This window comes from Lontra canadensis, unplaced genomic scaffold, assembly GCF_010015895.1.
Source record: "Lontra canadensis isolate GAN:19392208 unplaced genomic scaffold, GSC_riverotter_1.0 scaffold101, whole genome shotgun sequence".
NCBI classification, from domain to species: domain Eukaryota; kingdom Metazoa; phylum Chordata; class Mammalia; order Carnivora; family Mustelidae; genus Lontra; species Lontra canadensis.
Window position 1 is genome coordinate 5,827,643 of NW_022631095.1, and position 14,575 is coordinate 5,842,217.

Here is a 14,575-nt window from a genome sequence, read left to right on the forward strand (position 1 = left end):
AAATACCCCAGATCAACATATAGAATACTTCCAGTAAACTCCCCAAAATTCTTCATTCTCCCTTCTAATTGACTGATTCCATCCCCAAACTAGCCACTATGCTGTTCTCTTAACCACCTTTCATGGGTTTTGACACATTCTGAACTTCCTGTAAAAGGAATCCTACAGTATTACCCTTTTGTATTTAACTTCCTATGTTCAAAATTCTGTGATACCTATCCATGTGAGTGCATGTATCATTTTTTTTTATTGGGGGATAGCATTCTATTTTTATTTTTAACACTGTTTTACAATAAGACTTTTGTACTGTAAAACCTCTGTAAAGTTTTAAATTAATTTTTATAATATCCTCTTCCTAGAAAAAAAGATCATTACGTTTTCTGTGTCCTCTTATGCCTATTCATGTAAAAGAAATTATAACTATTTCAAAGTCTGAAATTTTTGTCTCTATTTTTTAACCTATTTTAAAAATATATATTCATGTTGGATTAGGCTTTTTTATCCTCTTTTGTTTCATAGCAGTTGTGTGATATGCAAGTGTATCTCAAGACTAAAGAAATTAGATCTTTCATTTCAAGTGAGGAAAAAAAACAAAAGCAGTAGTAGTAGGTGACAATATGTTATATATTTTGTTACAGGGAGAAGCTTCATGAAGCCAATAATGAATTGCAGAAGAAGAGAGCCATTATTGAAGATCTTGAACCACGATTTAATAACAGCTGTGAGTTTTCCCTAATTAGCATAGTTGTTTTTAATTAAAGTATATTTAACATATTATAGTACTAATTACCACAGGTTTGTTTTTTGTTTTTTTTTTTAAGATTTTATTTATTGAGAGAGTGAAAGTGCATGTGCAGGGGGGAAGGGCAGAGGAGAGAGAATCCCAAGCTGATGCCACACTGGGCTCGATCTCACAACCCTGAGATCATGACCTAAGCCAAAACCAAGAGTTGTAGGTTTAACCAACTGAACCACCCAGATACCCAGTGATGACTTTATATAAAATTGTTCCTTTCAGAAATAGGTCCTATTATATATTGTAGCAATTAAAGAATTTATCTTATTTACAGAATGAGTATATAATCATCTTTATAATACTTCTAATTCTAGTTTTGAGTTTTTCCTTAACTGTAGATGGTAATGAATATTTTATGTAATTAGCTATTTCCATAGTATAGTTGCATGAAAGTCAGATGTTTTACTGCTTTTGATATTTATACCTGTAAAGTAACCTGACTTTATTAATGCTTTTAATAAAGGACACAGACCTTCCCCCACACACACACCTTTTCTAACTGTGGTGAAATAGATATCACATAAAAATGACCATTTTAGGGGCACCTGGGTGGCTCGGTTGGTTGATGATCTGACTTCAGCTTGGGGTCCTGGGATCAGGCCTGCAACAGGCTCCATGCTCAGTGGGGAGTCTGCTTGTCCCTTTTCCTCTCCCTCCGGGCTCCCCTCTCCCTGTTCATGCTCTCTCCCTCTCTCTCTGTCAAATAAATAAATCATTTTTTTAAATGACCATTTTAACCATTTTTTAAGTATATATTTCAGTGGCATTTAGTACATTCACATTGTTGTGCAACTGCTATCCATTTCCAGAACTTTTTCATCATTCCAATCTGAAATTCTGTGCCCATTAAACAGTAACCCCCCATTCTCCCCTGTCCTGCCAGCCCCTGGGAGCCACTGTTCTACTTTCTTTCTCCAAGAACTGTTCTAAGTAAACTCATCTAAGTAGATTCATACATTTGTCCTTTCATGTCTGGCCTACTTCACCTAGCAGAATGCCTTTCATTTTCACTTATATTGTCTCCATGTTGACAGGTGTATCAGAATTGAGGCTGAGTAATACTCAGTTATACATATTGACCACATTTTGTTTATGTACTCATCCATCGATGGATACTTTGTTTCATTGATGGATACTTTTTAACTTATGCAGTTCCAAACTGAAGTTTTTGTTTATTTACAAGAAAAGCTTTTTTGTTAAAAAAAGCTATTTTATAGGGGCGCCTGGGTGGCTCAGTGGGTTAAGCCTCTGCCTTCGGCTCAGGTCATGATCTCAGGGTCCTGGGATCGAGTCCTGCGTCGGGCTCTCTGCTCGGCGGAGAGCCTGCTTCCCTCTCTCTCTCTGCCTGCCTCTCTGTCTATTTGTGATCTTTCTCTGTCAAATAAATAAATAAAATCTTTTAAAAAAAAAGCTATTTTATAAAAACAGTTGCTTTAGGGGGGAGGAGTCAAGATGGCAGAGAAGTAGCCAGCTGAGACTACTTCAAGTAGCAGGAGATCAGCTAGATAGCTTATCTAAAGATTGCAAACACCTACAAATCTAACGGGAGATCGAAGAGAAGAAGAACAACAATTCTAGAAACAGAAAATCAACCACTTTCTGAAAGGTAGGACTGGCGGAGAAATTAATCCAAAGCGACGGGAAGATAGACCGCAGGGGGAGGGGCCGGCACCCGGCAAGCGGCGGAGCAACGGAGCACAAAATCAGGACTTTTAAAAGTCTGTACCGCTAAGGGACATCGCTCCAGAGGCTTAACCGGAGTGAAGCCCACGCGGGGTCAGCGTGGCCTCAGGTCCCGCAGGGTCACAAAAGGATCGGGAGTGTCTGAGTGTCGCAGAGCTTGCAGGTATTAGAACAGGGAAGCCGGCTACAGAGACAGAGCCAAGGAGTGAGCTCTCAGCTCGGGGTTACCTTGAACCGGTCGCAGGCTCGGTGAGCTCGGAGTGCGGCCGGAGGCCAGGGTGACGGGAGTAATTGGGCGCTGTTCTCTGAGGGCGCACTGAGGAGTGGGGCCCCGGGCTCTCGGCTCCTCCAGGCCGGAGACTGGGAGGCCCCCATCTTCATTCCCATCCTCCTGAACTCTACGGAAAGCGCTCAGGGAACAAAAGCTCCCAAAAGCAAACCCGAGCAGATTACTCAGCCCAGCCTCTGGTAAGGGCGGTGCAACTCTGCCTGGGGCAAAGACACTTGAGAATCACTACAACAGGCCCCTCCCCCAGAAGATCAACAAGAAATCCAGCCAGGACCAAGTTCACCTGCCAAGGAGTGCAATTTCAATACCAAGGAGAGCAGCAGAATTCCAGAGGAGGAGAAAGCAAATGACGTAACTCATGGCTTTCTCCCCATGATTCTTTAGCCTTGCAGTTAATTTAATTTTCTTTTTCTTTTTCAATTTTTTTTCTCTTCTTCTGCCAAATTTTTTTTAACTTTTACCCTTTTCTTTTTTCACGTTTTTTAACTAGTTTATCTAATATATTTTTTTTCTTTTTTATATTTTTTCTTTATTCGTTTTCATTTTTTAATTGTTTCTTTTTTTTTCCCCCCTTTCTGAACCTCTTTTTAATCCCTTTCTCCCCCCTCACGATTTAGGATCTCTTCTGATTTGGTTAAAGCATATTTTCCTGGTTGTTGCCACCCTTTTAGTATTTTACTTGCTCTTTCATATACTCTTATCTGGACAAAATGACAAGGCGGAAAAATTCACCACAAAAAAAAGAACAAGAGGCAGTACCAAAGGCTAGGGACCTAATCAATACAGACATTGGTAATATGTCAGATCTAGAGTTCAGAATGACGATTCTCAAGTTTCTATCCGGGCTCGAAAAAGGCATGGAAGATATTAGAGAAACCCTCTCGGGAAATATAAAAGCCCTTTCTGGAGAAATAAAACAACTAAAATCTAACAAAATTGAAATCAAAAAAGCTATTAATGAGGTGCAATCAAAAATGGAGGCTCTCACTGCTAGGATAAATGAGGCAGAAGAAAGAATTAGCGATATAGAAGACCAAATGACAGAATAAAGAAGCTGAGCAAAAGAGGGACAAACAGCTACTGGACCACAAGAGGAGAATTCGAGAGATAAGTGACACCATAAGACGAAACAACATTAGAATAATTGGGATTCCAGAAGAAGAAGAGAGAGGGGAGCAGAAAGTATATTGGAGAGAATTATTGGAGAGAATTTCCCCAATATGGCAAAGGGAACAAGCATCAAAATCCAGGAGGTTCAGAGAACCCCCCCCCTTAAAATCAATAAGAATAGGTCCACACCCCGTCACCTAATAGTCAAATTTACAAGTCTTAGTGACAAAGAGAAAATCCTGAAAGCAGCCCGGGAAAAGAAGTCTGTAACATACAATGGTAAAAAATATTAGATTGGCAGCAGACTTATCCACAGAGACCTGGCAGGCCAGAAAGAGCTGGCATGATCTATTCAGAGCACTAAATGAGAAAAACATGCAGCCAAGAATACTATATCCAGCTAGGCTATCATTGAAAATAGAAGGAGAGATAAAAAGCTTCCAGGACAAACAAAAACTGAAAGAATTTGCAAACACCAAACCAGCTTTACAGGAAATATTGAAAGGGGTCCTCTAAGCAAAGACAGACCCTAAAAGTAGTAGATCAGAAAGGAACAGAGACAATATACAATAACAGTCACCTTACAGGCAATACAATGGCACTAAATTCATCTCTCTCAATAGTTAACCCTGAATGTTAATGGGCTAAATGCCCCAATCAAAAGACACAGGGTATCAGAATGGATAAAAAAACAAAACCCATCTATATGTTGCCTACAAGAAACTCATTTTAAACCCAAAGACACCTCCAGATTTAAAGTGAGGGGGTGGGGGCGCCTGGGTGGCTCAGTGGGTTAAGCCTCTGCCTTCAGCTCAGGTCATGTTCTCAGGGTCCTGGGATCGAGCCCCACATCGGGCTCTCTGCTCAACGGGGAGCCTGCTTCCCCCTCTCTCTCTGCCTGCCTCTTTGCCTACTTGTGATCTCTCTCTGTCAAATAAATAAATAAAATCTTTAAAAAAAAAAAAGTGAAAATATAAAAAAATAAAAAATAAAAAAAAAATAAAGTGAGGGGGTGGAAAAGAATTTACCATGCTAATGGACATCAGAAGAAAGCAGGAGTGGCAATCCTTATATCAGGTCAATTAGATTTTAAGCCAAAGACTATAATAAGAGATGAGGAAGGACATTATATTATACTCAAAAGGATCTGTCCAATAAGAAGATCTATTAATTTTAAATATTTATGCCCCTAACGTGGGAGCAGCCAACTATATAAACCAATTAATAACAAAATCAAAGAAACAAATCAACAATAATACAATAATAGTAGGGGACTTTAACACTCCCCTCACTGAAATGGACAGATCATCCAAGCAAAAGATCAACAAGGAAATAAAGGCCTTAAATGACACACTGGACCAGATGGACATCACAGATATATTCAGAACATTTCATCCCAAAGCAACAGAATATACATTCTTCTCTAGTGCACATGGAACATTCTCCAGAATAGATAATATCCTCGGTCCTAAATCAGGTCTCAACCGGTATCAAAAGATTGGGATCATTCCCGGCATATTTTCAGACCACAATGCTCTGAACCTAGAACTCAAATCACAAGAGGAAATTTGGAAAGAACCCAAATACATTGAGACTAAACAGCATCCTTCTAAAGAATGAATGGGTCAACCAGGAAATTAAAAAAGAATTGAAAAAATTCATGGAAACAAATGATAGTGAAAACACAACGGTTCAAAATCTGTGGGACACAACAAAGGCAGTCCTGAGAGGAAAGTATATAGCAGTACAAGCCTTTCTCAAGAAACAAGAAAGGTCTCAGGTACACAACCTAACCCTACACCTAAAGGAGCTGGAGAAAGAACAAGAAAGTAACCCTAAACCTAGCAAGAGAACAGAAATCATGAAGATCAGAACAGAAATTAATGAAATAGAAACCATAAAAAAAAAAACAATAAAATCAATGAAACTAGGAGCTGGTTCTTTGAAAGAATTAATAAGATTGATAAACCCCTGGCCAGACTTATCAAAAAGAAAAGAGAAAGGACCCAAATAAAATCATGAATGAAAGAGGAGAGATCACAACTAACACCAAAGAAATACAGACAATTTATAAGAACATACTGTGAGCAACTCTACGCCAACAAATTTGACAATCTGGAAGAAATGGATGCATTCCTAGAGACATATAAACTACCACAACTGAACCAGGAAGAAATAGAAAGCCTGAACCGACCCATAACCAGTAAGGAGATTGAAACAGTCATCAAAAATCTCCAAACAAACAAAAGCCCAGGGCCAGACGGCTTCCCGGGGGAATTCTACCAAACATTTAAAGAAGAACTAATTCCTATTCTTCTAAAATTGTTCCAAAAAGTAGAAATGGAAGGAAAACTTCCAAACTCATTTTATGAGGCCAGCATCACCTTGATCCCAAAACCAGACAAGGATCCCATCAAAAAAGAGAACTACAGACCAATATCCTTGATGAACACAGATGCAAAAATTCTCACCAAAATACTAGCCAATAGGATTCAATCATTCAATAAAAGGATTATTCACCACGACCAAATGGGATTTATTCCAGGGCTGCAAGGTTGGTTCAACATCCGCAAATCAATCAATGTGATACAACACATGAATAAAAGAAAGAACAAGAACCATATGATACTCTCCATAGATGCTGAAAAAGCATTTGACAAAGTACAGCATCCCTTCCTGATCAAAACTCTTCAATGTGTAGAGATAGAGGGCACATACCTCAATATTATCAAAGCCATCTATGAAAAACCCACCGCAAATATCATTCTCAATGGAGAAAAACTGAAAGCTTTTCCGCTAAGGTCAGGAACACGGCAGGGATGTCCATTATCACCACTGCTATTCAACATAGTACTAGAAGTCTTAGCCTCAGCAATCAGACAACAAAAGGAAATTAAAGGCATCCAGATCAGCAAAGAAGTCAAACTATCACTCTTCGCAGATGATATGATACTATATGTGGAAAACCCAAAGGACTCCACTCCAAAACTGCTTGAACTTGTACAGGAATTCGGTAAAGTGTCAGGATATAAAATCAACGCACAGAAATCAGTTGCATTTCTCTACACCAACAACAAGACAGAAGAAAGAGAAATTAAGGAGTCAATCCCATTTACAATTGCACCCAAAACCATAAGATACCCAGGAATAAACCTAACCAAAGAGGCTAAGAATCTATACTCAGAAAACTATAAAGTACTCATGAAAGAAATTGAGGAAGACACAAAGAAATGGAAAAATGTTCCATGCTCCTGGATTGGAAGAATAAATATTGTGAAAATGTCTATGCTACCTAAAGCAATCTACACATTTAATGCAATTCCTATCAAAGTACCATCCATTTTTTTCAACGAAATGGAACAAATAATCCTAAAATTTATATGGAACCAGAAAAGACCTCGAATAGCCAAAGGAATATTGAAAAAGAAAGCCAAAGTTGGTGGCATCACAATTCCGGACTTCAAGCTCTATTACAAAGCTGTCATCATCAAGACAGCATGGTATTGGCACAAAAGCAGACACATAAATCAATGGAACAGAGTAGAGAGCCCAGAAATAGACCCTCAACTCTATGGTCAACTAATCTTTGACAAAGTAGGAAAGAATGTACAATGGAAAAAAGACAGCCTCTTCAATAAATGGTGTTGGGAAAATTGGACAGCCACATGCAGAAAAATGAAATTGGATCATTTCCTTGCACCACACATGAAAATAGACTCAAAATGGATGAAGGACCTCAATGTGAGAAAGGAATCCATCAAAATCCTTGAGGAGAACAGAGGCAGCAACCTCTTCGACCTCAGCCGCAGCAGCATCTTCCTAGGAACATCGCCAAAGGCAAGGGAAGCAAGGGCAAAAATGAACTATTGGGATTTTATCAAGATCAAAAGCTTTTGCACAGCAAAGGAAACAGTTAACAAAACAAAAGACAACTGACAGAATGGGAGAAGATATTTGCAAACGACATATCGGATAAAGGGCTAGTGTCCAAAATCTATAAAGAACTTATCAAATCAACACCCAAAGAACAAATAATCCAACCAAGAAATGGGCAAAAGACATGAACAGACATTTCTGCAAAGAAGACATCCAGATGGCCAACAGACACATGAAAAAGTGCTCCATATCACTCGGCATCAGGGAAATACAAATCAAAGCCACAATGAGATATCACCTCACACCAGTCAGAATGGCTAAAATTAACAAGTCAGGAAATGACAGATGCTGGCGAGGATGCGGAGAAAGGGGAACCCTCCTACACTGTTGGTGGGAATGCAAGCTGGTGCAACCACTCTGGAAAACAGCATGGAGGTTCCTCAAAATGTTGAAAATAGAACTACCCTATGACCCAGCAATTGCACTGCTGGGTATTTACCCTAAAGATACAAACGTAGTGATCTGAAGGTGCACGTGCACCCGAATGTTTATAGCAGCAATGTCTACAATAGCCAAACTATGGAAAGAACCTAGATGTCCATCAGCAGATGAATGGATAAAGAAGAAGTGGTATATATACACAATAGAATACTATGCAGCCATCAAAAGAAATGAAATCTTGCCATTTGCGACAACGTGGATGGGACTAGAGGGTATCATGCTTAGCGAAATAAGTCAATCTGAGAAAGACAACTATCATATGATCTCCCTGATATGAGGGAGAGGAGATGCAACATGGGGGGCTAAGGGGATAGGAGAGGAATAAATGAAACAAGATGGGATTGGGAGGGAGACAAACCATAAGTGACTCTTAATCTCACAAAACAAACAGAGGGTTGATGGGGGGAGGGTGTTTGGGAAGGGGGGGTGGGGTTATGGACATTGGGGAGGGTATGTGCTATGGTGAGTGCTGTGAAGTGTGTAAACCTGGCGATTCACAGACCTGCGCCCCTGGGGATAAAAATACATGTTTAAAAAAAAAAAAAGTTGCTTTATTAAAAAGTTGTTTTATGAAAACAAAAATTATGAATTTTTAAAATAAAATTATATATATGATAGGGCTCCTGGGTGGCTCAGTTGGTTAAGCGACTGCCTTTAGCTCAGGTCATGATCCTTGAGTCCCAGGATTGAGTCCCACATCGGCTCCCAGCTCAGAAGGGAGTCTGCTTCTCTCTTTGACTCTCCTTCTCATGCTCTCTCTCTTCGCCTCTCTCTCTCAAAAAAAATAAAATCCTTTAAAAAAATTTATATATAGGAATAGACCAAACAGTCTCTCAAAGCTACTACTTATTCGAAATATTTTTCAGGTTGTTAAAATCTAAAAATTTTTTTTCTTTTTTCACTCTCTCATCTATAGCCTTAAAAATTGAAGAATTACAAGAAGCTTTACGGAAGAAAGAAGAGGAAATGAAGCAAATGGAGGAACGGTATAAAAAATACTTAGAGAAAGCCAAAAGTGTGAGTGTCTGTAATGCATTTATCTTGGGGGCCCGAATTGGGGGTGGAAGGAGAAGTGATTTATCAAAGACATTTGGAGACACTTGTGGAAATGCGGATTTGGATTGAACAGTGATGACTTACAGAATTGTTGGTTTTCTTACAGAGATGTTGGTATTGTGATTGTGTAAGAGAATGTCCTTAGTCTAAGAAGACGCATGTCGAAGTACTTAGGGGGTTACATGTTCCCAGGTCTGCAGATTGCTTTACAGTAGGCTCCCAAACAATTGCGCACGCGCGCGCGCGCGCGCGCGTGTGTGTGTGTGTGTGTGTGTGTAGGTGTAGAGAAAATGGCAGTGCAGCAGTTGCTGAATTGGGATTAAAGGAAATGGGTTTCTGTTCCCCTCTTTTAGTTTTCTATAGGTTTGATCAGTTTTTATAGTAAAAGTATTGAGCCAAAAAGCAAAAAGACCTTTCCCAGAAGACTGCTAGTTGGCCAACTAGAATTGATTGCATAACATGCCCATGGCCTAAACCAAGCTGCTGGCAGAGAAGGCAGTAGAGTCACAGTGACAGGCTTTTTAACCCTCAGGACCCATTCCTCTAAGTATTGTGCTGCTCAGAGGCAGAGGTTAGCTGAGGCATACAATAAGATTTTTTCTTTGGGGGCACTTGGGTGCCTCAGTCAGTTAAGCCTCTGCCTTTGGCTCAGGTAATGTCCCAGAGTCCTGAGATCAAGCCCCATGTTGGGCTCCCCACTCAGTGGGGAGTCTGCTTCTCCCTACAACCCTCCCTCTTCTTATGTTCTCTTACTCTCTCTCACAAATAAATAAATAAAATCTTTAAAAATTTTTTTTTCTTTATTTCTTTTTGCAGGTTATCCGTACTCTAGACCCTAAGCAGAATCAAGGAGCCGCACCAGAAATACAAGCTCTTAAAAATCAGCTTCAGGAACGAGACCGACTCTTCCATTCTTTAGAGGTACTTTGCTGTATACTATATGATAAGATATTTGGTGTTTTTTGCTGTTGTTGTTGTTTTTTAAAGATTTTATTTATTTATTTGATAGAGATTACAAGTAGTCAGAGAGGCAGGCAGAGAGAGAGGAGGAAGCAGGCTCCCCGCTGAGCAGAGAGCCCGATGCGGGGCTCGATCCCCGGACCCTGGGATCACGACCCGGGCCGAAGGCAGAGGCTTTAACCCACTGAGCCACCCAGGCGCCCCATTTTCTTGGTTTTTGGTTTTTTTTTTTTAAGATCTTATTTATGGGGCAGCTGGGTGGCTCAGTCATTAAGCATCTGCCTTCGGCTCAGGTCATGGTCCCAGGGTCCTGGGATCAAGCCCCACATGAGCTCCCTGCTCAGCGGGGAGCCTGCTTCCCCCTCCCCCACTTCCCCTGCTTGTGTTCCCTCTCTTGCTATCTCTCTTTCTCTCTCTGTGTCAAATAAATAAATAAAATCTTTAAAACAAAAAAAAAGATTTTATTTATTTATTTTACAGAGAGAGAGATCACAGGTAGGCAGAGAGGCAGGCAGAGGGACAGGGAGAAGAATACGCTCCACTGAGCAGGGATCCTGATGCGGGGCTCGATCCCAGGACCCTGGGATCATGACCTGAGCCGAAGGCAGATGCTTAACGACTGAGCCACCCAGGCACCCCAAGATACTTGGTTTTTGATACTTTATTTTCTAGGAGCCTTGCTATATACAACTGTGTCCATGAATTTATATAACTAATTGTATTTTATTGATACTGTGTTTTTCATCTTTACATGTTTACATGTGCTTGTTTTTTAGAAAGAATATGAGAAAACAAAGAGTCAAAGAGAAATGGAGGAGAAATACATTGTTAGTGCCTGGTACAATATGGTAAGAAAACACTTCAAAACACATTGCAAAGTTCACTGAATATGTAATGTTTATTATACTACCTGTATTATACTACTGTATTATAGAAGTAGTTCTACCAAATAAATTTGAAAATAATTGCTATCCTAACACACACTAACCAAACCTAATGCTGATCTTAGGATTGAAAAGGAGAAATGAGAACCACCATAATAGGATTAGGGTTAGGATGTTTTGAACACATTATTATTCCTAAAGGATAGAAAGATAAATGACAGTTTGATTTCTGGCCCTGAGAACCATTTTATTCTAGGAGAAGGGGACTTTAATAATATTGAAACACAGATGCAGTAGCATTTGTTTTATGGGACTATTCCATTATCTTCACAGGAGTGGAACTTACAAGAGGATGGTTTATCTCATAGGGTTTACAGAATGTTCATGGTGTTAATACCTGAACTAGAGGTTTTGAAATTGAATTTTCCAACACAAAAAAGTGTTAAAAATATTACAAGGGAAAAGTAAATGCTTATCAACATTCTGGGCTTCAGTAAGAATTTTCTGGATGTGGATAGCTGTGAATTTTGAAGAGTGCTGTACTTTTTTCAATATTTTTGTCCTAGACTTGTCTTTTTGCATTGTTTTTCTTCCCAGTAAGACCACTTCTGCCTTGTCAAAGTGTTACTTGCCTAAGACAAGAAATTGAGCCGGATTTTTTTTTTCATCATCTCCCCCTTCCCTATTGTTATGTTGTAGTTGTTTCTGTTTTACAATTGTAACTGATACTGTGTCTTAAAGGATAATGTCCCAGGTCTCCTAATAATGGGATTTTATCTTTGTCATAAATTCATCTAATTTCATGACATGTCCACATTTATGTTGTTTTAACCACAAGGCAAAAATATTTCAAATTTTATTAGAATCCTAAAAAACAAAGGAAATCAAATTGGGCTTAGAATATTATTTTGATTAATAAATACAGATTTCTTGAAAATGAAAAATTACAGAATAAGGGAAAACTATGTAAGGAAGTTCTCTGAAAACTAGTTCTGACTCCACCTTTTCTGTTTCCTCTTTGTCCTCTTCAAAGGTTAGTGGATCCTTATTGGTCATTTCATAGTTTTGATTGATTTGTATGACTTCACATATTGTGGTTATAGAGCGAATTTACTTATTCTATGACATGGTATTAAAACATAGCCCTACTCTTCAGCTCTCAGGGAGTAAAGGAGTAACTTCTAATAGCCTCATACAGGTTATGTTCCAGAAAGATAGCCAGTAACAGCTTCATACATACATTCAGAAAGTTCTGCATCACAGGCTACTGAATGGAAAGGAGGTGACGAGCACCTGGAAGAGGCATTAAGTATCTCAGAGAATGGCCCAGTCATGGCTACTGAGGTCTTAAAGGTGTGTGAAGAATTTAAATAAGTTGCTTGGAATGTGAAAGTAAAAAAAGATAATATATTTTAAATAAAATAGAATTGGTAATATATGTAGCCACTTTAATAAATTTAAGGATTACCAGTAGATATTTGCCATTTTCTTCAGATTCTTAAATGCTTTGATTTTAAATTGAGTAAAAAACATATTCTGGATTTTCTTATTGGGAAAATGGAGAAATGTTGTTTATTTAGGTATATGTGATAGACCGAAATTCTGTAAAAGATGCAAAGCCATGACTAGTGTTTTCTCTAGAAGCTAACAAGTGATATGAAGGTTGATGTTTAGTGTTCTGTCTTCTGCGCTAATCTGTCCAGTTCACTCTAGGAAAGCCCTAGGACTTTTCACATAGCTTGGCTTGGCTTAGGTCCTGCTCTCCTTTTGGCTCTCAGTTGCTTATTTCTTCCTTTCTTCCTTGTTGCAGTGTCCACTTCCTCCCATCAGTTTACTTGTAGCCAATGACTGGTGAGAATAGTCACTCTCCATTCTTAATGGTTGCCTGGTCAGGGTTCTTTACTGGCTTATTAAATTAGTATCCAGACCACTTTTTCCCTGATCTCCTCACAGATGAACAATTTTAAAAGGCCACTCCCAGAGGTTTCCTCCCTCCTGTTAAGGTGCTCTGGGCCCAGCAATTGTATATCCTCTCCCTTCTAAGCTAGTAGGCCATCCTCCAGTCTTCAAAAAAGACCCCCTGCTCTCTTGGGCCCTCTGTTGTGGGCTGTCAGGAATTTTTCTTAATTTGCTTGGGAATGCAAGCCTGCCTGCCGTGAAGAAAAACACCCTGGTGGTATGTATTATATCTAGCTGTGGCTTTCCTCCTTAAGAAACAACATGTGCATTTGTGTTTTCCACTCAAAATAAGGCATGTGATTTCCACAACCCCATGTGAATCAACTGCTACCAATCAATCGTCCTGTTTGTTCCTGGGAAATCTCCTTCTACATTTGATTTAAAAAGGAAGTGTGATTGAATGTGGGCAATATACTCCAAAATTGTGTCTCTATTATCTGGGTTTTGGTTATTGTAAATTCAGAAAATTAAACCTTAATTTTTCCAAGAGAAGATTTGTACCTAATTGTTGGAACAGAATTAACATTCCTAATTGTGCCTTATGATGCAATGAGACAAATTCTGCATGATGATTTTTTCTTTTTTGATAAGAGTATGTTGCACTTTTTTTTGTTGATTACTTTTTTTTTTCCTATGTTGTATAGGGAATGACCCTGCATAAAAAGGCGGCTGAAGACAGACTTGCTAGTACAGGTTCAGGGCAGTCATTTCTGGCTCGGCAAAGACAAGCAACCAGCACAAGAAGATCTTATCCGGGCCATGTTCAACCAGCCACAGCAAGGTAGACAAGTCTTGCCATCAGAATAAAAAAAAAAAAAAAAACCGCCCTGCATTCAAAGCATACTTCTGTTACATATGATGACATTTCAGGAAATTCAGCCAGCTTATTTTTGTCTTTTATGTTGATATTTAGTTGTTTCTCATTTGAGGACTTTCTCTCTCCTGTGTCTATATTTTAGTTTCTTGGTTCTTTATTTTGTAGTCCTTTCGGTTCCTTTTAATGTGCCAAAAATTTTTAAATGCCCGATTAAAAGTGTTGTATAATAGTGTAGTACTTTTCTTTGTATGAAAACGTCCTTTCCCCAATTGTGTAGGCTTTGTAATGAATTAGATTTTCTGCCAATAATTGATATACAATTTATATTCTTTATTGTGCCTCTGTGTTACCATGCTTTATAAGAATGTCTTTGTTTAAAGGGAATTAATCTTTTTATGATGTATTAATCCGTGTTTTCAATTGTTTTCCAAATGCACTTCAAATAACTTGCATATTTACTATATAAAATGGTTGGCAAGTGCACTTTTTGCAAAGACATAAATACATTGGCAGAGGTGCTAATCAGATGTTACCTAAGGCACCTGATAGATTTATTTAGAGGGAAAAAAATGAGTTTTCCACATTGTTTTATAGGAAATTAAATTTGTCCGAAGATTTGGAAACTATTTTTAAAACATACATAA

General features: G+C 38.8%; 1 protein-coding gene across 4 annotated transcripts in view; it reads left to right on the forward strand.

Moving 5' to 3' along the window:
* Positions 1-14,264, forward strand: part of HOOK3 (hook microtubule tethering protein 3) — a 108,663-nt gene extending 94,399 nt beyond the window's left edge. For all 4 annotated transcript variants that reach the window (XM_032837968.1, XM_032837964.1, XM_032837965.1 and 1 more), the window contains 5 exons: positions 639-721; positions 9,172-9,272; positions 10,128-10,232; positions 11,048-11,119; positions 13,759-14,264. In XM_032837968.1, the coding sequence (XP_032693859.1) occupies positions 639-721; positions 9,172-9,272; positions 10,128-10,232; positions 11,048-11,119; positions 13,759-13,899 (502 nt within the window). In that variant the 3' untranslated portion in view covers positions 13,900-14,264. The remainder of the gene's footprint in view (positions 1-638; positions 722-9,171; positions 9,273-10,127; positions 10,233-11,047; positions 11,120-13,758) is intronic.
* The last annotated feature ends 311 nt before the right edge of the window (positions 14,265-14,575 follow it).